The sequence below is a fragment of the Littorina saxatilis genome, linkage group LG5 (assembly GCF_037325665.1).
Source record: "Littorina saxatilis isolate snail1 linkage group LG5, US_GU_Lsax_2.0, whole genome shotgun sequence".
Lineage (NCBI taxonomy): Eukaryota > Metazoa > Mollusca > Gastropoda > Littorinimorpha > Littorinidae > Littorina > Littorina saxatilis.
The window spans coordinates 7005152-7032506 of NC_090249.1; the positions used below are offsets into that span (position 1 = coordinate 7005152).

Sequence of the window (27355 nt, forward strand, 5' to 3'; positions counted from 1 at the left end):
ACAAAAGGTGAGAAGCTATTCGTTACATTTGCAACATTTATTGTTAAAAATTATTAAACATAAAGGCAGAATTTGTTTGTCTTGTGATTGTGATGACTACAACTACACCTGCTTGTGATTTCTCAGTTAAGTTACTGCAGATTTGTGTATATTTCAGTCTCATGTGGTATTTGCCATATTTTTGTGTGAACATGTGTATTTTTCAAGACTTAGATTCTGTGATAACATAAAATACCATAACACATTTGACACCAGTGCATCATATAATATTTTTGGATAATTCTCATTACGCATGATTTTGTATTGTGTCACTGTGTGTACATTTACATGTGTTTTTAAATGTCAACAGGTGACAGTTCCACTTCTGGAAGAGGTGTGCAGTGAGATTGCAGAAAATGAATGCCTGTCAGCTGATCTGTGAAGCCATGTTAAAACCTTGGACTGTAAGTGTTTAGGGAAACACTGTATGAATGAATACAATTTTGTTGGAGTAGTGTTTTCACTTTTGCTTATAATGTAAAACAATTTCAAGTTTAAATTTCAAGTTATTCAGTTATGCTGAGAATAAGCTGTCATATATACATGACAAGTAAGCAGTGCTCCCTGTATGGCATACGTGTAATTATTGTTGATCATTCGCGTACACATTCCAGACTTGTCAATGTGCAAGTGTTCTTTTTGGATACAATGGTGTGTGTGTTTGCCTTTCTTTTAAAGTTATACGAGGCAGGGAATTATCCCAAGGTATGGACTAATAAAAATCTATTATTGTAATTTATTACTTTTGGGAGCCGGTTTAGTAACGTGATATCAGTTTTCAATTGTTCGTTCACTTATATTGCTTTCAGATTTAACACACAAGAAACAGTAGCACGGTTTTCGTTGCGAAAATATGCATTGGCAGTGCTACGCGATCGAATTGTGTATTATGTACACGCCGTGTTCTTCTGGAAAAGACCGAAGCGACATGTGACGTCAGTCGTTCAGCCCGCGAGCGGTGGGAGGGGGGGAGGGGTTCACATGGTTTGTTTGTTTGTTTCAGACCCACACCCATATACACACATTTCACATGTAAACCATGTGTCCGCCCCCTGTCGATATTTATCGACTAAGTTCCTTGTCATACCCTGAGGTTGGTTTATGGAGTGATTACTGGTAGTAAAACGCGCCACGGGCATCTTGCGGCGTGCACGCAGCACAAAATCATAAAACGCAGAGCATTCAGAACCGCGTGATTAACTCACTGCACAAAACAAATCAAAAAGACACAACGTTGTTGCCAGAAAGCAAAACAGAAGTTAGTTCCGCGCCTGTTTTCTTGAATGCACTGGCCCTCAAAGGCAAAAAGTCTGCGTTCACACATGAACTCAGAACTACTACACACTGACGCGTCCACCTCTTAAATCTCTCTTTCGCACTCCGACGGGAAAATGCCCAACTCGCGGCGTTTCCCAAACCAATGAGCTGATCTCAGGAAGCTCGGGCCCTTTTCATTGGTTAGGAGCTTAAATAACTTCTATGGATATGCAAATGAGCGCGCGCCGATGTTACCTAAACTTCATTGAAGCTTTTTATTTGTGGCACAGGTGTTTGGATTTTGTAAAAATGAAAATATTTATTCTCGGGATTTAGATCGTTGGCAAGAACCTTACACGATAGACGAAAACATAATTCTGGCCTACACTACACGCGCAGTTACATCGGGTGAGCGGAAAGTGGGGGAGGCAAAAAGGGTTAGCGGAGAGGAAAGAAAGGGAACTGGTTGACATATTGCAAACAAACCCTTCTGTTCAGGCCCTGATACTCAGGTGTATATATCAGCGGGGGAAGGGTGCTGTCCTCTTAGCGTACAACCCCTTCATGTCCCAAATAGATACTTATTCTGGGGACACAAATAGAAACTTACATACATACATACGGTGCTGTCCTCTCTCTGTCACTCTCACACTGCACTTGAATAAATCAGACTGTTTGCTACCATCACACCACCCGTGTGTGTATGTGTGTGTGTGTGTGTGTGTGTGTGTGTGTGTGTGTGTGTGAGTGTGTGCGTGTGTGTGTGCGCGCGTGAGTGTGTGTGTGTATAAATAACGTGTCCACAAACACATTAGGTTGCTCCTAAGTTCAATGTGTGTGTGTGTGTAGGAGGGGGGGCGGGTGTGTGTATGTGGTTGTGTTTTGAACAAACGATGAAAACACAAAGTGCTGACTATATTGACTAGGCAGTAATCTTCGTGATTAATACAAGTAAAACAAGTAAACTACAATCCATAAACTTTAAGAAAACAATCCACTGACCAAAATGCAAGCAGCCTACCAACAAATTCAGTACCTTTTTCCACCTATAACATTGACTTTCCTGGCTTATACCAGCTATTCAACTAGTTCAAACATTGTCACAGTCAAATGTCAACAAACTTGCCACAAGCGGTATCGCTGACAAAAAACCAACAACAACAAAACACACACAAACACAAAACTGAGGGTGTGGGATGGATTGGAGGGTTGGGGGGCGACGGACCCGACGGTCAGAAAAAAAACTTCAGTCGAAGAAACAATCACTGATAAGCGGTAAATGTAGGCGGAAGCAGACGACAATCAAAGCCGGCTTACAGACGCGATCGAAACTGTACTCACCTGAGTCTTCTTCTTCTTCTCGATCGCTCAGACAGGGACTCCGGAACTTCTGATGAAGTCTGCAGTACAGCGAAGGCTCCGCAGGGTGCCGAAGATCTCCTCCTGAACTGGTGTGTCAGCAGACCATGTTTCTGCTCATAGTTTCTGGTGGATTGGACTCACCTGAGTGATAATAAACTGACAGTGCTGACACAGGCAAGTCCACCAACATTTATCACATGACTGAACTGATCGAGGTACCGGCCGTCGCCCGGTTTCTACCTGTGCTGTGACGTCAGTCACGGCGTGGTTTTTGCGCGCGACTCGGCGAGGCAGACCCTCTCTCCCTCTCTTTCTCTCTCTGTGCTCTGGCAGTCTCTTTGGCTTGTAAAAAAGAGGTCCTACGACTATGACTGTGTGCGCCGCACTGCTACAAATTCAATGATGCGGAGAGAAAACGTATTTTCACGACGAAGTCGGTGTGTGTCGTGGAAATTCTAATTGATTGGTTGTTTCGTCGCAGAATGTTCTACTGTCACCGGTTCTGTCTCACTACGCTGTGTGCTGCTTTTGCTTCGGCGTACGCCGCCCGGCAGACCGCTTGGTGGTGGCGTATTGGTTAGCACAGAGAAAGGTCCGGTTTGGGAATACTGTATCATCAAAATGAACGTTATAACACACCCGTATAATTATTCGAAGGGAGGGGGGGGGGTAAAGGTTTCACTCTGTCTGTCAGTTTGTTTTTCTGTATAATTGTCTCTTTGTTTGACCGCAATTAAATCTGGTTAATTTTAGGAACGTTTTGTTCTGTCCATAATTGTCAGAGGTAACAACAACAACAACAACAACTATAAGAGAAAAAAGTTTGTAAAAAAACACCAAAAAAACAAAACAACTATAAGATGTTTTGTAAGGCTGTCTGGTTCTCCAGCAGACACCAAACTTTCCCTGACAGCAGAGAATGAGTAACAAACTCCAGAGACAGAAAACTTTCCCTGACAGCAGAGAATGAGTAACAAACTCCAGAGACAAAAAACTGTCCCTGACAGCAGAAAATGACCAACAAACTCCAGAGACAAAAAACTTTCCCTGACAGCAGAAAATGACCAACAAACTCCAGCGGAGACAGAAAACTGTCCCTGACATCAGAAAATGACCAACAAACTCCAGAGACAGAAAACTGTCCCTGACAGCAGAAAATGACCAACAAACTCCAGAGACAAAAAACTGTCCCTGACAGCAGAAAATGACCAACAAACTCCAGAGACAAAAAACTTTCCCTGACAGCAGAAAATGACCAACAAACTCCAGCGGAGACAGAAAACTGTCCCTGACATCAGAAAATGACCAACAAACTCCAGAGACAGAAAACTGTCCCTGACAGCAGAAAATGACCAACAAACTCCAGCGGAGACAGAAAACGTTCCCTGACAGCAGGGAATGAATGACCAACAAACTCGAGAGACACCAAACTTTCCCTGACAGCAGGGAATGACCAACAAACTCGAGAGACACCAAACTTTCCCTGACAGCAGGGAATGACCAACAAACTCGAGAGACAGAAAACTTTCCCTGATAGCAGAGAATGAGTAACAAACTCGAGAGACACAGTCAGTGCAACAGTAGATGACGCGCATCGATCTGGTCAGTGGGTCAAGAGTGTGTGAGTCAACACAGATCAACAGGCCATGATCGCCATCAAATGTAGTTGTCAGATCACAGTTTTCTGTTTATCCATGGGTTTCAAACAGCGATCATTCAATCCTTTGGCATGGGTCCAGTCATCCGAGTGGACCTAGTCCTACTGACCTTTAAGGGACCAATGTTTTGTCCGCTCATTACACAATTCGTACCAGTGATTGGCTGGGACAGGTTTGACACAGTAGCAGTGTCTATAATCAAACCGTGTGTGAAGAGTGAATACTGTGTTGTTTTTCAAATGCAAGCGATGACAATACTCCAGAGAGCGTTTTTGTTACACACTTGTTACGCCGGAGGACACAAAAACGAAACATGGAATCCGGCCCGGAATCTGACCCCCCCCCATCTTTTCCACCCTTTCTGTGTTCGCGGCTTTCCTGCACTCTCGGCTTCTGTCCATACATACAGTACATGCACGTCACCACCCCTCAGAGACGGAATTTGTGCTCTCAACGGAGATGAGCAAAGTAAGAACAGTTGTTGTGTTGGAATGAGAAAAAAACAAACATAATTAAACAATAGGCTGTGGCTACATCCACGGGTCCGTGCCTCGAGTCCCCCCATGCTAAATCCACGTCACTGACAAGGGACGCTACTCTTGCCCAATATTTTCCTGCTTTCGGTTCGGCACTTAACAGACATGACTAGGACGTCAGCTGTAAAATATCAATGTCATAATTCCATGTTTAGACTTTATGAGCAGTATACAGCGTTCTCTTAATACGAACCTCACCTGAACTTGCATGTTTATTCGGGATTTGCACTTTCCTAGTTTGCGGTGATTTTTGATGCAGTGTGAAGCATGTGTCGATTTGTTCAAATGTTTAAGTGAATGTTGTCAACGTGTGGACTAAAGCTACCAACCGGAAGATGAAGAATGATGTATTGGTCTTCCCTATTCGCTAGATTGGTGCTGAGGGGCTGAACTCCGTAAGTCACAACTGTCCACAGTACTCCCATGATTTTGAATTCACCATTTTTTTCTCTCTTAAAATCTAAGATCAAGCGGTCGTTCAGCAATGAGTTTGTGAATTCAGTTACTTCTCTTCATTGTTACAAGACCCAACACAGGGTCTGTTATTTTATGAAAACAAATTGCAACACAAATTCCCTCATGTGTTAGTTTTTGTGCATTTGTATCTGCTTGTCAAAAGTTCGCTGTGTTCATCACATAATGAAATAGGCCAATCTTATATCCAGGTTCGTCAATTTTTGTAATGAAAGATGTTTGAAGATCAAGTTTGCTGTACAGTTATCAGGAAAATTTATTTCATCCTCCACAAGACTACAATTTCAGAATCTTCCTGCATATGTTGGTGTATCTGCCATTTTAAGTTCCAGGGAATGAGAAATTTTTTTAGTTAGCAGTATATATATACCCGTTTATGTTGAGATACATATATGTTACAAATGTAAACATTAAATTTCAAATTCGCCTTCATTCAAATTAAATTGATTTTTCCACTATCCACTCATGATGTAGTCTTATTACTTGTCACATATCTAAGTATTACTTCCTTTGGTGTACATGTTCGAACATGTCACTTTGAGGATGTTTTGGAAAATGTTTTAAAAATTAACGTGTAATCAGCAAGCAATTTTTTATGCTGCAATTGAACCCTCCTTTTAAGCCCTCCAAAAAATAAAAAATAAATCGTTTTCATTTCAATTGGGAATCTTTCAAAATTCCTGAACATTTGTATGATCCAACTACATAGCTTTATGTGTACCAACAATCTGTTGACAGAATTTTGAATGAATTTCTCATGTTGATGTAAAGGTGAGTGTGTGGTGTGAGAGAAAGAGAGAGAACAGTGCTTCCAAACACATTCACAACCACACAATTCAAACTCAGCAAGTCAGGATTGGCTGGTAAAACACCCATCAAGTGGGTAGTTTGTATATTTTGTTATGACATATGAAGGAAATACCAATAACAACTCACACATTATGAAGACATATATCACATATTACCAACCAAATTTACAGAAACTCACATTTCAACATTCCATGTAGTCATAAATGACTGTGTACAAAATCAACTTTATTGTCAAATAGATTAGTTTCAGCTGTTGATAAGCATTACACCTCCAGGGAAACATTCTACAATATCGGTTGTACACAAGCCACTTTATCCAAACTGTGTAGTACAAAGCCTGATTGGATGAAGGTTAATAGATCACTCACAGTGCATCATCCACGGAAAGTCAGTACAAATCTTCAGTCTTCAATTGAACAATCAATCGAAGAATTAAAACATTAACAACAGCAACACATTGATCATGCCAAATGAAACTATCCCCAGAGAAGAGATTGAATATGAAGCATACATCTACATAAATGAATTGGAAGTAGTTATGATGTGGAAAATTACTTTCACCTTCAGCAAACTTAAGATGCGCCCTGGGATTAAGAATATGTCACATAGTCAAACATACCAAATGACAACAAAAACACCACAAATGATGACCAAAACACAGCAACATACCATGAGAAAAGCAAACACATTGTGCCACCTGATTTGATGTACCCTGCCTAGTATCAAACATTGAAATTATCAATAAGCATAAATCAAATGAGGAATATATTAGTGTTCTACAGTTAAGGGTAAGGAGGATAAGGATAAGATTTTATATAGTCCTGTGAGGTTACCCTCATGGAAATTCGGGCTGCTTTCTCCCTGGGGAAAGCGAGCTGCCATACAGTATACGGCGCTACCCATATATTTTTTTCTTTTTCCTGCATGCGTGTATTCATGTTTCCAAGCCCTGAGACTTCCGCTGTGAACTTGGGTTCTTTATCGTGCGCATGCGTGCACACGGGGGTGTTCGGACACCGAGGAGAATCTGCACAAAGTTGACTCTGGGAAATAAATCCCTCGCCGAACGTGGGGATCGAACCCACGCTGATCGCGACAACTGGTTTTAAAGCCAGCGCCGCGGCTACCGACTGAGCTATTTCCCCCGTTAAACAAACAAGTTGAATAACTCGCATATATGCCTTCCTGCACCAACACAAAAACTGGAAAACTGAACTCCTTCCTTGAGCATACATTCCTTACAAAGGAACTTCACAATCTGACATAGAACTCTGCGTGACAATTACTAGAATTAGAATGTCAGAGAAAACCTGAGCACTCTATTTGTTCATTTCATGATATAGAGTGCGCTTCTGCGTAGAGCGAGGGTGTCTGATTTAGCTCTTGCATTTTATTTTTCGAAGCAGCAACAACCTCCCATGGGTCGACAAAAGGACAAGGCGGCTCTGAGGCGAAACAGTCTTGGACTTAAAATGCACCTATAATGTCTCAGGTTTTTGTTTTTGGCCCCACTATGATACAGGTACATGTAAATTGTATTACAAAAAAATATTAAATAATATATGCACAGAAATTCACAAATGTCAAATGTAACAAAAATAGTCTTGGACGTAAAATATGGAATGCACCCAAAATGTCTCAGGTGTATTTTTGGCCGCACTATAATACAGGTAATACGATAAAATATTAAATAATATATGCACAGAAATTCACAGATGTCAAAGGTAACAATTCTGCTACGTTTCAGAAGTGTACCATCTAGTATCTACAGCAAAATCCCCCCTGTTCGAATATCTGATAAAGCTTGTCATTTTTTGAAACCAGGTGCAAGTAATGGAAAGTGAAACAGTGCAGAACTGTACACAAAAAGCAAAAATAGTCTTGGACTTATAATATTGAAATGCACCTATAATGTCTCAGGTTTTTGTTTTTGGCCGCACTATGATACAGGTACATTTAACCTTTGCCGTGCTTCCTGGGTTCACCTGTACCCAGAGACACACTAAAATCATTGTAACTCTGGAACCATTAAAGGTATCGTTTTGAAATTTTAAGTATCTCTCACACACCTAATTTGCTCTGTCTGCAAATTTTTAGTGTGTACATGAAAAAAACATTAAAATTAATTGATTATGATAATTTACATAAACACTACCGATGGCGCGGGGGTTCACACAAACCCATATTTTTAAAGAGTAGTAGTAACCCTCTGCCGACGGCGCGGGTTCTGCTACACCCATAATTTCCAAAGCGGCGGAACAGTGTCTGTCTGCCTGTTTGTCTCCAAGAGACTGTCTGTCTCTCTGTCTGTCTGTCCGTATCTCTCTGTCTGTATGTCTGTTGTCAGTTGCTCTGTCTGTCTGTCTGTCTATCTGTCTATCCGTCTATCTGACTGTCTGTCTATCTGACTGTCTGTCTCTCTCTCTCTGTCTCTCTCTCTGTCTCTCTCTCTTAGTCTCTCTCTCTGTCTCTTAGTCTCTCTCTTTCTTAGTCTCTCTCTTGTTTAGTCTCTCTCTTTCTTAGTCTCTCTCTCTCTCTTTCTTAGTCTCTCTCTCTTTCTTAGTCTCTCTCTCTCTCTTTCTTAGTCTCTCTCTCTCTTTCTTAGTCTCTCTCTCTTTCTTAGTCTCTCTCTCTCTTTCTTAGTCTCTCTCTCTCTCTTTATTAGTCTCTCTCTCTCTTTCTTAGTCTCTCTCTCTCTTTCTTAGTCTCTCTCTTTCTTAGTCTCTCTCTCTTTCTTAGTCTCTCTCTCTCTTTCTCTCTCTCTTTTTTAGTCTCTCTCTTTCTTAGTCTCTCTGTCTCTCTCTTTCTTAGTCTCTCTCTCTCTTTCTTTGTCTCTCTCTCTTTTTTAGTCTCTCTCTCTCTCTTTCTTAGTCTCTCTCTTTCTTAGTCTCTCTCTCTCTTTCTTAGTCTCTCTCTCTCTCTTTCTTAGTCTCTCTCTCTCTTTCTTAGTCTCTCTCTCTCTCTTTATTTGTCTCTCTCTCTATCTTTGTTAGTCTCTCTCTCTCTCTTTCTTAGTCTCTCTCTTTCTTAGTCTCTCTCTCTCTCTTAGTCTCTCTTTCTCTCTTTCTTAGTCTCTCTCTCTCTTTCTTAGTCTCTCTCTCTCTTTATTTGTCTCTCTCTCTCTATCTTTGTTAGTCTCTCTCTCTCTCTTTCTTAGACTCTCTCTCTCTCTCTTAGTCTCTCTCTCTCTTTCTTAGTCTCTCTCTCTCTTTCTTAGTCTCTCTCTCTTTCTTAGCCTCTCTCTCTCTCTTTCTTAGTCTCTCTCTCTCTCTTTCTTAGTCTCTCTCTCTCTTTCTTAGTCTCTCTCTCTCTTTCTTAGTCTCTCTCTCTCTCTTTCTTAGTCTCTCTCTCTCTTTCTTAGTCTCTCTCTCTCTCTCTTTCTTAGTCTCTCTCTCTTACTTAGTCTCTCTCTCTCTCTCTTTCTTAGTCTCTCTCTCTCTCTTTCTTAGTCTCTCTCAGTCTCTCCCTCCCCCTCTCCCTCCCCTGCAAGAAGTCGGTGAAGGGAGAAACTCGATGCACCCACTGAAGTAGCGCTGTGGGTTTCCCTGAACCCACCCCGTCATTAGAGAAATAAACGGTAAAAACCCTCTTTCAAATGTATGGGTTCAGACAAACCCGCATCGTCGTTAGAGGAATAATCGGTAAAAACCCTCTTTCAAATGTATGGGTTCAGACAAACCCACATCGTCGGGCGTGTGTAGTCAAAAGCGGCATCCGGCAAAGGTTAATACAAAAACATATTAAATATTATATGTACAGAAATTCACAAATGTCAAAGGTAACAAAAATAGTCTTGGACGTAAAATATGGAATGCACCTAAAATGTCTCAGGTGGTTTTTTGGCCGCACTATGATCCAGGCAATACAATAAAATATTAAATAATATATGCACAGAAATTCACAGATGTCAAAGGTAGCAATTCTGCTACGTTTTAGAAGTGTACCATCTAGTGTCTACAGCAAAATCCTCCCTGTTCGCATCTCTGATGAAGCTTGTCATTTTTTGAAACCAGGTGCAAGTAATGGAAAGTGAAACAGTGCAGAACTGTACACAAAAAGCAAAAATAGTCTTGGACTTATAATATTGAAATGCACCTATAATGTCTCAGGTTCTTGTTTTTGGCCGCACTATGATACAGGTACATTTAATACAAAAACATATTAAATATTATATGCACAGAAATTCACAGATGTCAAAGGTAACAAAAATAGTCTTGGACGTAAAATATGGAATGCACCTAAAATGTCTCAGGTGGTTTTTTGGCCGCACTATGATCCAGGTAATACGATAAAATATTAAATAATATATGCACAGAAATTCACAGATGTCAAAGGTAGCAATTCTGCTACGTTTTAGAAGTGAACCATCTAGTATCTACAGCAAAATCCCCCCTGCTCGCATCTCTGATGAAGCTTGTCATAATAATAATAATAATATGGGAGATTTATAGAGCGCTTGACGTCATTCTTTGAAACCAGGTGCAAGTAATGGAAAGTGAAACAAGTGCAAAACTGTACACAAAAAGCAAAAACTGTCCTGGACCGCACCTAAAAGGTCTTATTTTGGGGGCAGTATGACACAGGTAATCCAATAAAATATTAAATGATATATGCACAGAAATTCACATATAAGGTAACAACGGTAACGGCCCTGTCAGATGTCTGGTAAAGTGACCATTCTTGTTTTTATTTTATGTGCACCTAAACTTTCCTGCACTTCCTGCAAAACCAAAATCGGCCTTTAGGAACAGCACCTTTTGATGTTTCACACTTAATGTGGAACCAAAGCAAGCAGGCATCACAGACAATTGCCTGAGTATGCAAGCCAAGGCTCAGCTGGCACATTGTACAACTGTACTGTGTGTTCTTTCTCAGGTTATCAATCATTGATAAAATAAGTAACCAGGCTCCTCTGTCAAAAAACTTCTGGACAGTGACAACATCAACATTCTCATCCAGAAGACTGAGTGGAAGGTGGCCACTTTGCTTTGGCAGGTCTGCAACACTTAGTAGCTTCTCACGGTAATTGTTTGCCAGGTTAGGTACCAACCATCCAAGGATCACCTCTTCTTTCTCCGACTGTATTCTTTGTGCAAAAGACATGGGACCCAATCTTGATTTACTCTGCTTTGGAAGGCCAATTACAGTGATGTCTGATCCCTTTGGCCGCCCTCTTCTTTTCATCCTTGAAGGCAGTTGTATATCACTCAAGGGGAGATCAGCATGTGGGGGAGGGCTCATCCCACTTTCAAGGTCCAGGGATGGCGGTGTCCTTTGGGCTGAGGCACTGGCAGTTTGGGATCGGGCTTGAGGGGCAATGTGAGGGATGTCAGACAAGTTTTCACGTGGCGCTGACCTTTGGGCTGTGGTACTGACACTGGCACTTTGGGAATGGGATCGGCCTGGGGGCGCAATGTGAGGGATGTCACTGTCAGACAAGTTTTCACGTGGGGGTGACCTTTGGGCTGTGGTACTGACACTGGCACTTTGGGAATGGGATCCGCCTGGAGGGACAATGCGACGGATGTCAGACAAGTTTTCACGTGGCGATGACCTTTGGCCTGTGGTACTGGTACTTTGGGAATGGGATCGGCCTGGAGGGAGAATGTGAGGGTTGTCAGACAAATTTTCATGTGGCTGTGACCTTTGGCTTGTGGTACTGGCGCTGGCAGTTTGGGAATGGGATTGGGCTGGAGGGACAATGTGACGGATGTCAGACAAGTTTTCACGTGGCTGTGACCTTTGGCCTGTGGTACTTGCACTGGCAGTTTGGGAATGGGATTGGGCTGGAGGGGCTTGAGTTGAGGACACTGACGGTTCTGGTCTTGCACAGGTCTGGGGCAAACTGGTTGAAGGGGATCGATGCGGCTCTCCGCCAGGCCCATTGAACACTCGTAACTCCACAAAGCGACCATTTTCCCAGGCTTGTGCCAGATCCTCCATCACGTTCATGGCCTGAGAAAACTGTCTAAATGGCAGTTCAGCAACAACGGCACAAAGTCGCTGAGCCACTCTGAATGCCTTATTGTACCTTTCATTCTGGCTCAGAACCCTTGTTCGCACAGGGGCCTCACTAACACCGACTCCAGACCGAACTGTTTCCCTTGTTCTGTACGTACCCTTGAAGTAGTCCTTGGACCACCTTCTGCCACAGATGGAATGGCAAAATAAAGGTGTTTCCTGTTGCATTCGCACAGCGAGCATGTGTCGACAGGGAAGGTCTGAGGCCTTAAAAAATCCGCAGGTGCAAGATGTCGACGTCACAGTCAATGTCCCCTCACTTCTCTGTAGCAGAATCTCTGGTGTGGGGGGGGGGGGGGGGGATTTGAATCAGCAGGGCAGCTTCATACTGTTGCTTGAGGTATGCGTAAGCAAATGGAGTTAAAAACTGCTGAAACTCCCCCAGATCACCTGTCGCTTTGGATGTTGGTTCCTTCTGGAACACAAGGATGGATCTGTGTTCCCGTTCCTGTTCCATTGACGACAGACACTGCATTAGTTCCCGGAAAAAAATCAGCAAGTTTGAGTTTCTTCCAATGACACTCTTGATGGCATGGTTGATTGCTTCAAGTCGATTGTTAGTGCGAGTGAGTAGGTGGCCAGCATTCACCATTAGTCCTTGCACCCACTGATGCCTGATGGGGTGCCAATTCGCAGTGACGTACTGATGAACGCGGAGGTTTTTTCCCTGCAGTTCTTCAAACAGACGTTGATACGCCTCTTCGCCGTCGGCATATGCCATCTCTTGAAGGAGACGGAGACACTGTTGACGCTCTCCAGACGTAATGTTCATCTTTTTCTCTGTCACCTCGCGCCCAAAGGTACGCAAGGTGTGAAACAGGCAGACTAAGAGGTATGCGTTTGGCATTTCTTCTTTCACGACATCACGCTCCACCCAGTCTTTATCAGCCATGACGCATCTGGTGTGTGCCACGTCATTGTGTTTTTTGAACAATTGGACCATTTTCTGCATGCTCGGTCTGTCCTCTGTCCTCATTGTCCACAAAGCAATGATCTGGCTTTGTCCGTTGCCGTCAATACACATCATTAAATACAAAGGCATCTTGAGATCATTGACCTTGTAGGTTGCATCAATCAGCAAGATTTCTGGATACTTCTTGTACATATCCTGCCATTCCTGCTTCTGGAAGAAGATGCCATCCAAAACGCCCTCGCGCTCCACGACCTCCACAACAGCCCCTGAAACACACACAAACAGAACAAACGCTTTAGAAGAAAATCATAAATGACTTTAATCTGCGTTGGGACAAGGCCATATATATATGTAAATTGAGCAAAAAAATTATTGCACCCATTTTCATACCCAACCAAAACATTCATTCCCGGCTGTGTCATTTCATTCAAACTTTATATGCCATTAAAGGCCCTTCACTTGGCTACCTGGCACACTTTTCGGATCAAAGATTTTCTGTTTTAAGTATGTAGACTTCAGTTCTTGAAAGTTTCGAATCAATCCATTTAGGCATTGCGGAAATAAAGGGCTTTTTGTTATGGTACCCCTCAAAATGGACACAAAATCCCGTTTTTTTTACTGAATATATATGCGTTCCCACAGTAGAAATTACATAACACAAGATATGCAAGATAGCAAACAAAACTACTTGTTCTGGATAAATGATTTTTACTTTCTTCTCGTATATATATAAAAGTTGCCAAGATGTGCCTATTCTGATTTTTTGGGAGATATTTTAATTAGTACCTGACGTTATTGTCAGGTCGATTTTGGGGGTACCCTCAGTTTGGCGAAGATCACGTGATACTTAAAACAGAAATCTTTGATCCAAAAAGTGTGCCAGGTAGCTAAGTGAAGGGCCTTTAATGGCATATAAAGTTGGCAATGGCTATTTTGCCGGTACCGGCAACGTAGCCTACAGGCTACGTTGCCGGTACCGGCAAAATAACGATATGTTACGGTAGAGGCTATTTTGCCGGTTGGACGCTGCTGAAGCTAGTAAAGTGAAACGTCTAGTCGGATTCTCCATCTCACAAAGGCAATACACAAGTCTCGATGTGTGTGTCATGAATCACATGAAATAGATTGAATATACGGACGTTGAATATACAACAAGTCATCGTCACATCTCTCTCTCTATGATCATTGTCGCTGACTCTCTGTCTCTATGTGTGTGTGTGTGTGTGTGTGTGTGTGTGTGTGTGTGTGTGTGTGTGTGTGTGTGTGTGTGTGTGTGTGTTGTGTGTGTATGTGTGTGAGTGTGTGTGTGTGTGTGTGTGAGTGTGTGTGTGTGTGTGTGTGTGTGTGAGTGTGTGTGTGTGTGTGTGTGAGTGTGTGTGTGTGTGTGTGTGTGTGTGTGTGTGTGTGTCATTCATAGCAGTTCCTGCACCATGAACCTGGTTTTTGGTCTTGAGCGTTTTCCAGCGTATTGCAGATGGAGGGATCTGAGACATGAATCACATGAAATAGATTGAATATACGGACGTTGAATATACAACAAGTCATCGTCACATCTCTCTCTCTATGATCATTGTCGCTGACTCTCTGTCTCTATGTGTGTGTGTGTGTGTGTGTGTGTGTGTGTGTGTGTGTTGTGTGTGTGTGTGTGTGAGTGTGTGTGTGTGTGTGTGTGTGTGTGTGTGTGTGTGAGTGTGTGTGTGTGTGTGTGTGTGTGTGAGTGTGTGTGTGTGTGTGTGTGTGAGTGAGTTTGTGTGTGTGTGTGTGTGTCATTCATAGCAGTTCCTGCACCATGAACCTGGTTTTTGGTCTTGAGCGTTTTCCAGCGTATTGCAGATGGAGGGATCTGAGACATGAATCACATGAAATAGATTGAGTATTCAACAAGTCATCGTCACATAGTGCACACACAGTACGGAGAGAAGACCGTACAGCCGAGTAGACGTGTTGGACGGCTGTGGTGTTGTTGTTGGTGGTAGTGGGTTTGGGGCGGCTGTCATATCATACACTAGTTCCACAACCGCTACATGAGACGTCGTAGGCATTGGTGCGACTGAACCATCCTCTTGAGACGTCGTAGGCCTTGGTGCAAATGAACCATCCTCGTGAGACGTCGTAGGCCTTGGTGCAAATGAACCATCCTCGTGAGACGTCGTAGGCCTTGGTGCGGATGAACCCTCCTCGTCAGACTGTGGTGTTGTTGTTGGTGGTGGTGGGTTTTGGGCGACTGTCATATCATACACTAGTTCCACAACCGCTACATGTTTTCCAGATCCCCACATTTTTACAACAGAATCTAACACGCTCAATTTCTCTTGGCAATCAAAGTTGTTTTCTGCAGCTAAAGAAGCCAATTGTTGTCTGGAGGGCTCGCCGGTATCGGTTGTTTGCTGTGACAATGCGTGGACGAGGCGTCGTTTCGACTGTCACAGGTAGTCGTTCTTCAACAATGTCAGAAAGTGCCTGAAAGAATCAATGGCCGCGTTTGTAGTATTCAAGTGTCCACCGCTAGGCAATCAATTCAGTGTCGAATAAATCACGACCGCATAACTTTCTCACAGCGAAGATATGTCGACACGGTAGCGACATGGACTTGTAGAAAGTACAATCACAGGATATTGGCGTCACGCAGATTTCCCCTTCTGAACTGGTCACGGAAAAGTGCCCGTTATCCTCTTGGAGTACGACATGGCCTGCACGCTCCAATTGTTTGTAGAAGAATGAGAGAAAGAGAAAGAGAGAGAGAGAGAGAGAGAGAGAGAGAGAGAGAGAGAGAGAGAGAGAGAGAGAGAGAGAGCCTCTACCGGCAAAATAGCCTCTACCGTAACATATCGTTATTTTGCCGGTACCGGCAACGTAGCCTACAGGCTACGTTGCCGGTACCGGCAGAATAGCCTTTTCGTATAAAGTTTGAATGAAGACACAGGAATGAATGTTTTAGTTGGGGTACGAAAATGGGTGCAATAATTTGTTTGCTCAGTTGATATATATGTCACAGTAGAAACTAGAATTCAGTAGGATCCGGAATCCTACTAGTAGAGACTGGAATCTCAGTTTCTACTAGTAGATACTGGAATTCCAGTCTCAACTGGACTTTTTCAAGTTCAAACTGGAATTCCAGTATCTACTAGTAGATACCGGAATTCCACTTACAACTGGATTTTTTCCAGTTGAAAGTGGAATTCCGATATCTACTAGTAGAAACTGGAATTCCAGTTTCAACTAACAGCCAGTTCATGTTGGAATTCAGTTCAAATTGGAATTTCGCGATGGAGATGAATGTAGTTTCTTTTTTGTTTAAAATGAACAGTTGACTACTTTATTGAAAGCAAATCCATTGTTTAAAAAGACCCAACACCACAAACTGCATAGTCAAATCAATGAAAATCACATCAGACAACTTCAGGACATGTTCTTGCATTTCTTGCTGTGCGGGTGGCATTTGGTGCCACATGCAAGTTTGGCATCTTTGCACGGACACCTCTTTGTCATGCACGCGCCTGTGCACGTACAGACGGACCTGGCGACAGCTCCACGGTTTTGCCAACCAGTTGATGACCTGGAGGCTTGAATGAGGGACACTTCCTTAAGAGTCTGTGGGTTTACCACATTGAGATGTGGGAGGACCACACTGCTCATGTCCACAAGCTCCACCCCCCGAAACCAGTTTTTAACAATTCCAGTCGGGCAATACACCCGATAGACAGAATCACCGCCCCTCATCTTTGATTCCAGAATCTTGCAGGTCAAGAGCCGCACGTCAGTGTTGGTCCTGTCGGCACTGTGGATTTTCACTCCGACAGTGTGCCCGTTTTGGAATGATTGGGTCACGTCTTTTACCTTCTTTTGGTACCTCGTGTCTTGACGTCTGGCAGCCTTCAAATAGTTATTTCTGGCAACAAGTCGCTTCTCCTTGTGAGCCGTGTTCCCTTCTTCATTTTGCACTGTTGCAGTGCGTTTCCACAACACAAACTGTCCTACTTCTAATGGTTCATTCATAGGGTTGGCAATTGTAGGCACATGTGTAGGAACGAACACTTCGTCAACAGAAAACACAGCATGAGTGGTTTTAGTCACTTTCACACCATGCACAACGTCAAGATTTGTGTGCTCTGTGCCAGAACAAACGATGACGTTGTCGCTCAAAAGAAGATACTCCTTTCCTCGCTTGTGGCTGGTACAGGTAGTAGATGATGTACTTGGTGAATCCACGTTTTCTACAATGCCGAGAGAAGAACCACCAGCACCTGTGAAACAAACAAATTAAAATCGTCTACGCTGGTGTGAAAACCAAGAAAGGTGGTGTAAGGGTTAACCTGTTAACATCTTCAAACTAGTCTTTATAAATTGATAGAAAATATGGCACATTGAAAGTGTGTTGAGGGAAGTGTGAAGAAACTTACCAGTGGCATGCTGCTCAGGAGTGCTGAGAGAAGGTCCGAGAGGATCCTGAAAGTTGACTGCTTCTGAAGAACGGTCAGCACCTGTGAAACAAATAAAATGCAGTTGTATTTGCAACAGACATTTGCAGTCATTCTTCTTCTTCTCTGTTGGGAAATGTGACATGATAATGTGGCATGTATGTGTACACATTAATCACTGTGTACTAGTGTTTCGACGTTGAAGTGATACAGGAAGAAATTCTGAATAATTCATTGCAAAAACATACACTTGACCCATTTTGACAGGAAAGTTTTTTTTGAAAGTTGACTGCTTCTGAAGAACGGTCAGCACCTGTGAAACAAATGAACTGTAGTTGTATTTGCATCAAATCTGCCATTAATCCCCAGAGTCATTAACCCTTGCCAGTGCACCTCCCGTCTCCTGCATTGTCTATCATTATCAAAATTGTGTTCATCATTAGTTTGTTATGGCTGCAAAAGGGTTAATGTAATGGAATGTTACTCCTATTAATACGACTAATACAGTAATGGGCGTCAACTAGTCCAATGGTTGCATGGCCAATATCTCTAAAACACAAGATTTTTAAAACCAATTCAGATAGAAGCATACCACATACCAGCAGTTGAAGGTCCGGGAGTTGGCAAAGAATTGTTGACTGGCTGCAGAACTGTATCAAAGACCACTTCACTCCACACAGTGATTCTCTCGTCGTCCTCGCAGCTGATGTCACTCTGGCTCCCTGACTGCACAACTGCACTTCTCTGACTCACGGCTGTGTCTTCTTGACTCAGAACTACACGCCCCACATTGTCCAGCCACACTGACTGCACGACTGCACCATCATGATTCAATGACTCAACGACTGCACCTTCCTGACTCAATGACTCGACGACTGCACCTTCCTGACTCAATGACTCGACGACTGCACCTTCCTGACTCAATGACTCAACGACTGCATCTTCCTCACTCACTGACTGCACGACTGCACCTTCCTGACTCAATGACTCGACGACTGCACCTTCCTGACTCAATGACTCGACGACTGCACCTTCCTGACTCAATGACTCAATGACTGCATCTTCCTCACTCACTGACTGCACGACTGCACCTTCCTGCCTCATTGTGGGAAGCATAACAAGCAGATCATTTGGCAAATCTTCTTCACGCACAATACCCTGAGCTGCAAATTCCTCCCAAACAGCTTGGTCCGAACGTGGTTTCTGACCAAATACAAGTTCATACGGTGTTGTCCCAGTTGCACTTGAAACTGATGTGTTGATTGAGTGAACCACAGACTTTAATCCCCTGCTCCATTGTGGGCCATTGGTATCCATCCATTTGCCTAGTTTCAATTGTAGGTCTCCGTTCCCCCTCTCAATGCACCCTGCACACAGTGAAGCAATCCCAGTTGGATACTGTCACCTTAAATAGAGGCCTTTTCAAGCCTAGGCCACTGCACTATGTCTGTAGCCCATATTTCAGGTTGTAAAGCTGATTTATAAAGCTGCTAGAGCAGTTTTAATTTGAGAAGTCGAGTGTATCATTCATCGAAAGGTTCATGGTACTGTCACAGTACCATTAAAGGGGTATGAAAGACCTAAACCGGAAGTAGAATTCCTTGAACGGCAGCTGATACATTACTCTATGAACTCTCATTATCCAGAAAATTAAGCCTGAAAGCCTGGTATTCGCTGAGAAACATCGGAAAACGCAAAATCAAAATAAACAATCCTTATCCGGAAGTGGTAAAAAAACAACGTTTTATTATCAAAAGGGAAGTGTGGCTTCGCGTCGGACATTGAGTTGGAATCTTCCAGGCTTCTCCCATCACATGGGATGATAAGATTCAGCCTTTAGGACCACTTCCGGATAATAATTGTTTAATTTGATTTTGAGTTTTCCGATGTTTCTGAAGTAATACTGGACTTACAGGCTTGAAACTTTGGATAATGAGAGTTGATAAGGTAATGTATCAGCTGCCGTTCAAAGATTTCTACTTCCGGTTTAGGTCTTTCATACCCCTTTAAGTGCCATGACCATTTCGACCATTTGGTATCAATTGAACCGTTATGGTGTGTAGTTTTTGAAAAGTGATGTAGTTGCAGCACTTTAGTACAACATGCCAAATGAACCCCTTGTTGCCCCAAAACGTCAAAATTTTGAAAAGTTCACTCATTCCCCTAATTTTTAAAAATGGCACTGTGTATTTCACTTTAAATGCAGTTAGACAGGCTTAGGAGATCAAACAGACCCAAATCGGTAACGTTGGATAACATATCGTTAATTTTGAAGAAAAAATAAGTTGGAAAAATGAAAAATGGCATTTTTTCCATATTTCACAGACAAGAGGTTAATTTGGACTTTTATGTAAAATTGAGGCACACCAAAATCACTTTTCAAATTTTACACCCCCAGACGGTTAAAATAACATCTATTTATCCATGTTAATCCATAGTTTGACTGATGTGATGAGAACGTTTTACCAAATATTGCTCAAATTCCATAATTTTTTTTAATACTTTTGATATATTCCCAGTCTTAATAACGCAATCCCTTCTCAAAATGCCTTAAAATACATCTGTAAAGGTCAAGGAAGTCAAACAGATTCATAATATGTTTTTAAATTAAAATTCAAAGTGCCGTTTTCCAAAACTAGGGGAATGAGTGAAAACTTCAAAGTTTCCTGGTTTTGGTAACAAGGGGTTAATCTAGCATGTTGTACTAAAGTGCTGCAACTGCGACATTAGTTTTCAAAACCTGGACATCATAGCGGTTCAGTTCATACCCATTTTAGCTTGTTATACCGCCAGTAAAAAAAAAAATCACAATCACAATCACCACTATGGAAATTTTAGATTAGACCTATTGCGTTAAATTTCGGTTTCATATTCCATGTTACCACAGGTAGGTCTGCCTCATTAACCCTTTCACTGCCGGGGTGTTTCAATTCAATGTCAGTAAAATGTGAAAAATGATCCGATTACGAAAAAAGCTGAATGTTTATCTTTTGACAGATGCAACAGACAAAACATGTTACCACCGGTAGGTCTGCCTCATTAACCCTTTCACTGCCGGGGTGTTTCAATGCATGGTCACTCTTCGACAAGAATGTTTTCTCTAACTGGCTAGAGTGCAGGACGGGTATACCCGTCTTGTAGGCACTGTAAGGGTTAATTTTCATTTCTGAAAAAAATACAAATAAAAACGAACACTTACCCTGACTTTCAGGATGTCTTGGGCGTCCATGGATGATCACTGTTCCAGGCCACAGATCACACACTTCACGTATCACGTTCGCCGTGAATTCTCTGCCATTGTCACTCTGCAGGAGGCGTGGTGGTCCAAAGGTGCAGAATTGGTCGAACAGATGACCTGCTACCTCTGCTGCAGTCTTGGATTCCAAGGGATAGGCCCAAGAAAACTTCGAAAAACAGTCCCTTGCATGCAGGATCCATTTAAAGTCCCTGTCAGGCCTGCTGCGGAAGTCAATGAGGTCGATTTGGACTCTGAGTAGAAAAGACAGATTGATCATTGCCTTTCCAGATGGAAGTGATTTCACCACCTGGCGCTGCCTGCAGCTGGGACAGGTCTTCAGGAACACACTGACTGCTGAGTGGTGGACTCCTGCGTAGTTTGCTTTGATTTCCGCCCACGTTTTATCCCTTCCCCCATGGCCAACATGAACGTGACATCGCGCAATTGTCGCAAACAATTCCTCTCTGGTCACAACCGGGCAGTTGGTTTTCTGGCAACATAGCATTGTCCTTGCCCCCACAACTTGTAATTTATAATGCTTTGCACACCTGTACTTGAATTTGGCACCTTCTGGACATTGCTGGCCCTTGTTCAGTTGCAGAGCTTTCACTATTTTTGTGTACTTCTCTTGGGCAATGCAGAAACATTCTCGTTTGCTGTCATCAAGACTCCGTATGTGTGCTTCTAAAAGAGAATAAAACAGAGTTTTCTGATCCTCTGACTCGGACTCCATCTTCAATCTTGACTGCTGTCTGTCACTGACACTTCACTCTGATCAACTGATCAAGACTCACTGTGAATAGAAGGGCCTCGGTTGTTCCATATTACTCTGGCTGGAGAACATTGGTCACTTTATTTGCAACAACAACTCAGATTCACGTGAAGAAGTCATTGTCACATCTAAGCTTTGTTTTCAAGTTGAACCCTCTCTGTGGATATGATCCCAGTTTCTTTTTCAGTTTTCAAATAATTCCAATTTCCATATTACTCTGGCTGGAGAACATTGGTCACTTTATTTGCAACAACAACTCAGATTCACGTGAAGAAGTCATTGTCACATCTAAGCTTTGTTTTCAAGTTGAACCCTCTCTGTGGATATGATCCCAGTTTCTTTTTCAGTTTTCAAATAATTCCAATTTAAACTGAATTCCAACATGAACTGGCTGTTAGTTGAAACTGGAATTCCAGTTTCTACTAGTAGATATCGGAATTCCACTTTCAACTGGAAAAAATCCAGTTGTAAGTGGAATTCCGGTATCTACTAGTAGATACTGGAATTCCAGTTTGAACTTGAAAAAGTCCAGTTGAGACTGGAATTCCAGTATCTACTAGTAGAAACTGAGATTCCAGTCTCTACTAGTAGGATTCCGGATCCTACTGAATTCTAGTTTCCCCTGTGACATATATATTATATAAGGCTATATGAAAGACCATACGTTCAGCAAACAAATTGATTTTCCATCAGGTAGTGTCTATTCAGTGGAACCTGAAACACAGTCACCCTTGATTATCAAGTTCACATGGCGATGGGAACCAGTCTCTCCCATGAATGATTGCAAGGTGTGTCTGTATAGGAAACCTGGGAAACCCTTCAAGTATTCTCAAAGTCAAACAAATGTGGTGTTCATGTACTCTCAGAATGAGCGCACTCCACACAGCATTCACTCCTCACAGCATTTGAACATCCATGTTTCAAACTTGCTTCACACGCGTCCATCAATTAAGTTTAACAATAGTGGCAATACATTTATGGGTCATTCTCAGAGTCATGGTCCATAAGCGTGACATTCTCACATTGTCATTGAAAAATAAAGTTCAAAGAAAATCGTTGAAAACTTCATGTGCAATATACTGTAAACTACCTTGTATACGCCCAGTATCGAGTAAACGCCCACCCCCTACTTTTGGTCAAATTCTGCGCACAGGATACAGTACATAGTAAACGCCCACCCCCAAGTTTCGATCATTGGAGTAGACAAGGAAAATAAAAAGATTATTTAGTCTGATGTTATTGTTCTTCAATTGTTTCCATCCCTTGGAAATATTTCGCAAAGTGGACAGAAAAAGAATTCTGGAATGGCTAGATCGAGAATCACGATACATTTTTGATACATCAGACTGGGAGGGAAAAGAAGAAACGAAAGCTTCATCTTGGGCGGTAAGTGATGTCTGAAGAGGTTGATTTAGGTGTTCTCGGATTTCTTGACCAAGAACAGGTAGAGAGCTGTGTCGCCAGGAACAAAGATCTTTTGAAGTTATAAACTAGATAACAGACACTAAAGCAACAAAATTATCTTCGTGGTTCACTTGCAGAATTCCTTGTGTGTGTGTGTGTGTGTTAGGGAGGAAAGTTTTGTGCAGTAACACGTCCTTTGAACACTTCTATTCCAAATGACGAAAATATTGTTATTCTGGCAAAGGAACCGCTCCTGCAAAGGGTTTTGTACCTAGTAAACGCCCACCCCCAACTGGTGGGCAAAATTGGTGCACAGGGGGGGTGGGCATATACAAGGTAGTTTACGGTAATAGGGTGTGATAAAACTATAAGTGGACAAACAGCTCAAAGAAACTTGTTGGTTTTCCTTATATGGAGCGACAAAGTACGTAACCTTCCAAAACCATGTTCGGTCGAGGCATAGACCATTTGACGGACACAGAAGTTAAACTGCAAGTCTCGCGCTCAATAACCAACCATTTCTAATGTTGTGAGCATTTTTTGTTCCACTTCCAGGCTCATGACAGGATGAAATTGTGTTCAAGTAGTTTTTCAAAAATATTGTTCATTATTTAATAAAATGCAAAAACGTCTTGTTCGGTCGAGGCTAAAATGTGTGACACCAAGATTCATGTTGCAATTACCAGCAAACAAAACTATATATTGAGTAACAAAATCTGTGTTTGTGTAGCAGTAATGTGTATAAATGAAAGAGTCCCGGCAAGGTAGATCCAAAACACTGTTATTGTGTGCCAGATAATTTGTGACACAATGGTTCAACGGAACAGCATTTTGTGACACCAGTTTGGTTGACCCTCGTCAAATGTTGGGGTCACAGTGGGGTCAAGTTCGTCATATAAACACTTAACATTAAGGTTATCTCAGATGTTTTTGAAGCTAGAGCTTTGAAACCCTGCACACTTTTTGGGTTTCACACTTTTAGGGTTTGATAATCTGCTGACCGCAAGTTTGATTGACCTTCGTCAAGTTTTATGGTCACAGGGGGTCATGTTCAATTCATAATAAACTAACATTGATTTTGTTTTGGCAAATTGATGTTGCAGTTCCAGAGCAAATGATCATTGTTTCTTAGCGAATTTGTGTTTGAACGTTTTTTTCCCGTAATATAACAATGCGCAGCTAAAAAAAAGTGTCCACGAACAAATCTACGGTTCTTCGACGAAAGACGAATAACAACATTCCTGTGGATTACGACTTGCAATTTGCTGTGTGCCGTGTAAAATCTTCCAACCTTCAAAGCAGACGAAAAGCAGACATCTTCATTTTCTTCCAAGGGAGAAATCGTTGGTCATAAAGTCTTGCAGCACCTAAACATACTTCTCCACGCTTTCTTATCTTTTTATATGCAGTTGCTTTGCAAACATAAAATGTCATTTTTTTTCTCAACACAAATCAAAACAAATGACATCATAGCTTAATGAGGTCAAGACATATCCTTGATAGCTCAGTGGACAATTTTTAGTGGTGAAAATCTTTTCCAGCAAACATTTTCCTGCTGGGACTAAAAAATTTATAAAAACAAGCCAAATTTTAGTCGTGTCTGCTGATTACCAACACCTACAATTTCGTAAAATTTGGAGGCTTTTGCTCCTAAAATAACTGAGAAAACCTCAATGTAAAGCTTTTACAAACATTACCCCACTGTGACACCAAAATGTGACTGGGGTCAACAAAACTAATGTCACGTTGGTAGATAATGAAACCCTTCAAGTGTTCAAAGTTTCAAAGCTCTAGCTTCAAAAACGCCTGAGATAACATCAATGTTAAGTTATCATGAATTGAACATGACCCCATGTGACCCTAAAACTTGAGGAGGGTCAATCAAACTTATGTGTGCATAGTATCAAAGCGCTAGCTTCAAAAAAATCTGAGATAACCTCAACGTTAAGTTTTTATGGTACGAACACGACCCCGCTGTGGCCCCCAAATTGGACGAGGGTCAACCAAACTGGGGTCACTTCGTGACATCACCAAACCCTAAAAGAGGTCTAGCTTTGAAAATGTCTGACATAACCTCAACGATAAGTTTTTTTGTTTACGGGGGGGCCGGCCATACAAAAGGACACATATGATTCCTAATACTCACCAATTACTCAGGTGAGTCAAAAATTACTCAGGTGAATCAAAAATCATGTTATGGTGTAAATGTAACATACAATCATTCGTGCTGTATCTGCAAATATTTGATAAACCCGGACGCTTGACTGCAAAATCAAATGCTGCAATTGAAGGATAGGAGTACGGAAATGTTATTCATGTAAAATTTAAGGTTTAAAAAAGCCTAAAAATTGTAACTCTTTTTGGACACCTTGACAGATTCTTGGCCATATATATCTCTTCAGTTAAACCTATAAGGAAAAAAATAGTTTCATACCTGGAGATGTGCGCAGTTCTTCCACAACAGTTTCAACGTTGAAGTTGGACGATTTGCGAGAGCCATCAAGATTATGAAGGTCCTTCAGTGTAACCCTTTTCTCGTATTCCTTGCGAACATGCTGCTGGATGAGTTTCTTGTCAGCCTTCATGGAAAGCATTGTGCGGACTTGCTCCTGTGCCTCATCCTTCAACTTTCGTTGCCGTGGAAGACTGTTGAACGCCACCTGTAAACAATGTCAAGTTTAGCAATTTAGTCCCCAGCAATGCTAAGCCAGAAGAACTTGTTTCAGCAGCGTGACTCGCATTTGGCGAGTAGATAAACATTTCTACTCACCAAGTTACATGCCATTTTCAGGTCTGCCCACAACAACAGCAACAACAACATTGACTACATCAGTCATCTACAACCACGACAACAACTCAGAATCGAGAACTACAATTTTACACTGATAAACAGTGCTCGGAACACAAAAGAAGGCCTGAAAGTGGCGAGTATTTTACTCATCATCGCGGGTAGAAACATGTCACTAATTAGAGAGTAAAAACATTCATCTACTTGCCAAATGCCGGTAAAGCTGCTGAATCAAATAGTCAATTGGTTAGTAGAGTTTGCCCTCTGGCATGTACATTTTAAATTGTGCACCTTTTATTTTTACTTTCAGTGCTGTGTATGTATGTGTATTTTCCTTGAGGCTGACTGCAAAATTGATTGAAAGTGATTACCTGGCTTATTTCATGGTTGTGCTCAAGGTTAGCTGTCTTCAGTATCAGCTTCTGACCATCATCAGTAGTCCGGATTCTCAGAAAGAATGGACACTCCTTCTTGAATGTCCTGAAACAGTGAAATTCCAATCACTGACCTGTAGGGTCACAATAAAACGACCTTTACTGTAGGGTCACAATAAAACGCCAACTAGTATTCAAATACTAAACATTGACCGAGATACGCCACATTCTCATCTCACCAACAAATTCTTGCGTTGAAAAAAACAATGGTTTTGCCTGCAAATAAACTTAAGAAATTGTTCAGTAAGCTGCCACCAGTGCTACAGCCACGACTTCGTCTGCAAATAAATATGAGAAATTCTTCGGCAAGCTGCCAGTGCCAGTTTTGCCTGAAGATGTATTTGAGAAAAGTTTGAAAAATGCATACATGTATTTTATTGACTTTTGAACACTTTAAGGTAACTTGCCTTGTCAAGTCAGCGCTGAAAGTCCACAAAACGGTGCACTGGCCTTTGGCTAGTACTTCTCATAATTTTACTAGCCAGAGAGAGCAATTTTAGTATTTTTACTCACCAAACCAACCATTTATTTCATCAACTTTACTCACCTTTGGCGAGTAGATTAACATTTATACTCGCCATTTACATGTTTCTACTCGCCATGGCGAGTAAAATACTCGCCACTTTCACGCCTGCAAGTTAACCTAAAGCGAAAAGTCTGGGTAGTCTAGAACTAGAAGTAGAACTTTACTCTTCCACTTTTCAGTCTGCCTTAGACTGGTCATTTCATTTCACAATCACAGCCAAATTCATAACTCACAACCCAGTGGTATATGTATGACCTTTATCAAGGCTAGCAAAGAATAATGGAATCCCTAATCGTAATTGTGAAATTAACTGACCGATTGGGCTTTTAATAAAAATAAAAATAATGTGGTCATACTGTACAGTTCATTCTTCAACTTCAAGGGTATCTATCTGTTCTGTAACATTGGAGGCTTACATTGCAGTGGATTGTGAGCTATGAATTCACAATGTTAAAGTTCAACATTACCAAATTTGCAAAATACTTACGATGTATTTGGTCGTGCACCACTGCCCTTAGCCTGACTTGAAAGATCCACTGTGAACGCAGCCATAGTCGATCTCGGCAAACTGCAAGGCATCGTTGAACGTTCTGTTCGGCGCGCGCTTTCTCTGGGCTGCTAGCGATCTCGAAGAACGTTTCGAAAGTTGCACATGGGTGCGCTCCTCAAAGGCTTTCAGTTTAGTTTGTAGGTTGTCAAAAGAGT

At 42.0% G+C, this 27355-nt stretch overlaps 3 protein-coding genes and 1 long non-coding RNA gene across 5 annotated transcripts in view; all 4 read right to left on the reverse strand.

The window, feature by feature from the left end:
• The window catches only part of LOC138966208 (uncharacterized), a 349546-nt gene extending 341249 nt beyond the window's left edge, over window positions 1-8297 (reverse strand). Inside the window, exon 1 of the long non-coding RNA XR_011455638.1 lies at window positions 8091-8297. This is a non-coding gene — a long non-coding RNA (uncharacterized lncRNA). The remainder of the gene's footprint in view (window positions 1-8090) is intronic.
• Window positions 8298-10685: 2388 nt separating this feature from the next.
• LOC138966187 (serine/arginine repetitive matrix protein 2-like) lies at window positions 10686-12406 on the reverse strand. The gene has a single exon (XM_070338317.1). The coding sequence runs from the start codon at window positions 12338-12340 to the stop codon at window positions 10838-10840; it is 1503 nt and encodes a 500-aa protein (XP_070194418.1). The 5' UTR covers window positions 12341-12406; the 3' UTR covers window positions 10686-10837.
• On the reverse strand, window positions 12406-26789 carry LOC138966188 (zinc finger SWIM domain-containing protein 3-like). 2 transcript variants are annotated; one of them, XM_070338318.1, is made up of 3 exons: window positions 26062-26789; window positions 25337-25562; window positions 12406-13336 (listed from the first exon to the last, which is right to left on the reverse strand). In XM_070338318.1, the coding sequence occupies exons 2-3, from the start codon at window positions 25494-25496 to the stop codon at window positions 12414-12416; spliced, it is 1083 nt and encodes a 360-aa protein (XP_070194419.1). In that variant the 5' UTR covers window positions 25497-25562; window positions 26062-26789; the 3' UTR covers window positions 12406-12413. The 2 variants fall into 2 exon arrangements, with proteins under 2 accessions (XP_070194419.1, XP_070194421.1); XM_070338320.1 differs by lacking the exon at window positions 26062-26789 and having other exon boundaries at window positions 25337-25978.
• On the reverse strand, window positions 16301-22135 carry LOC138966186 (uncharacterized). Its single transcript, XM_070338316.1, has 4 exons — window positions 20688-22135; window positions 18088-18855; window positions 17471-17551; window positions 16301-17314 (listed from the first exon to the last, which is right to left on the reverse strand). Exons 1-4 carry the CDS (start codon window positions 21457-21459, stop codon window positions 16470-16472), a joined length of 2466 nt encoding a protein of 821 aa, XP_070194417.1. The 5' UTR covers window positions 21460-22135; the 3' UTR covers window positions 16301-16469.
• Window positions 26790-27355: the final 566 nt, after the last annotated feature.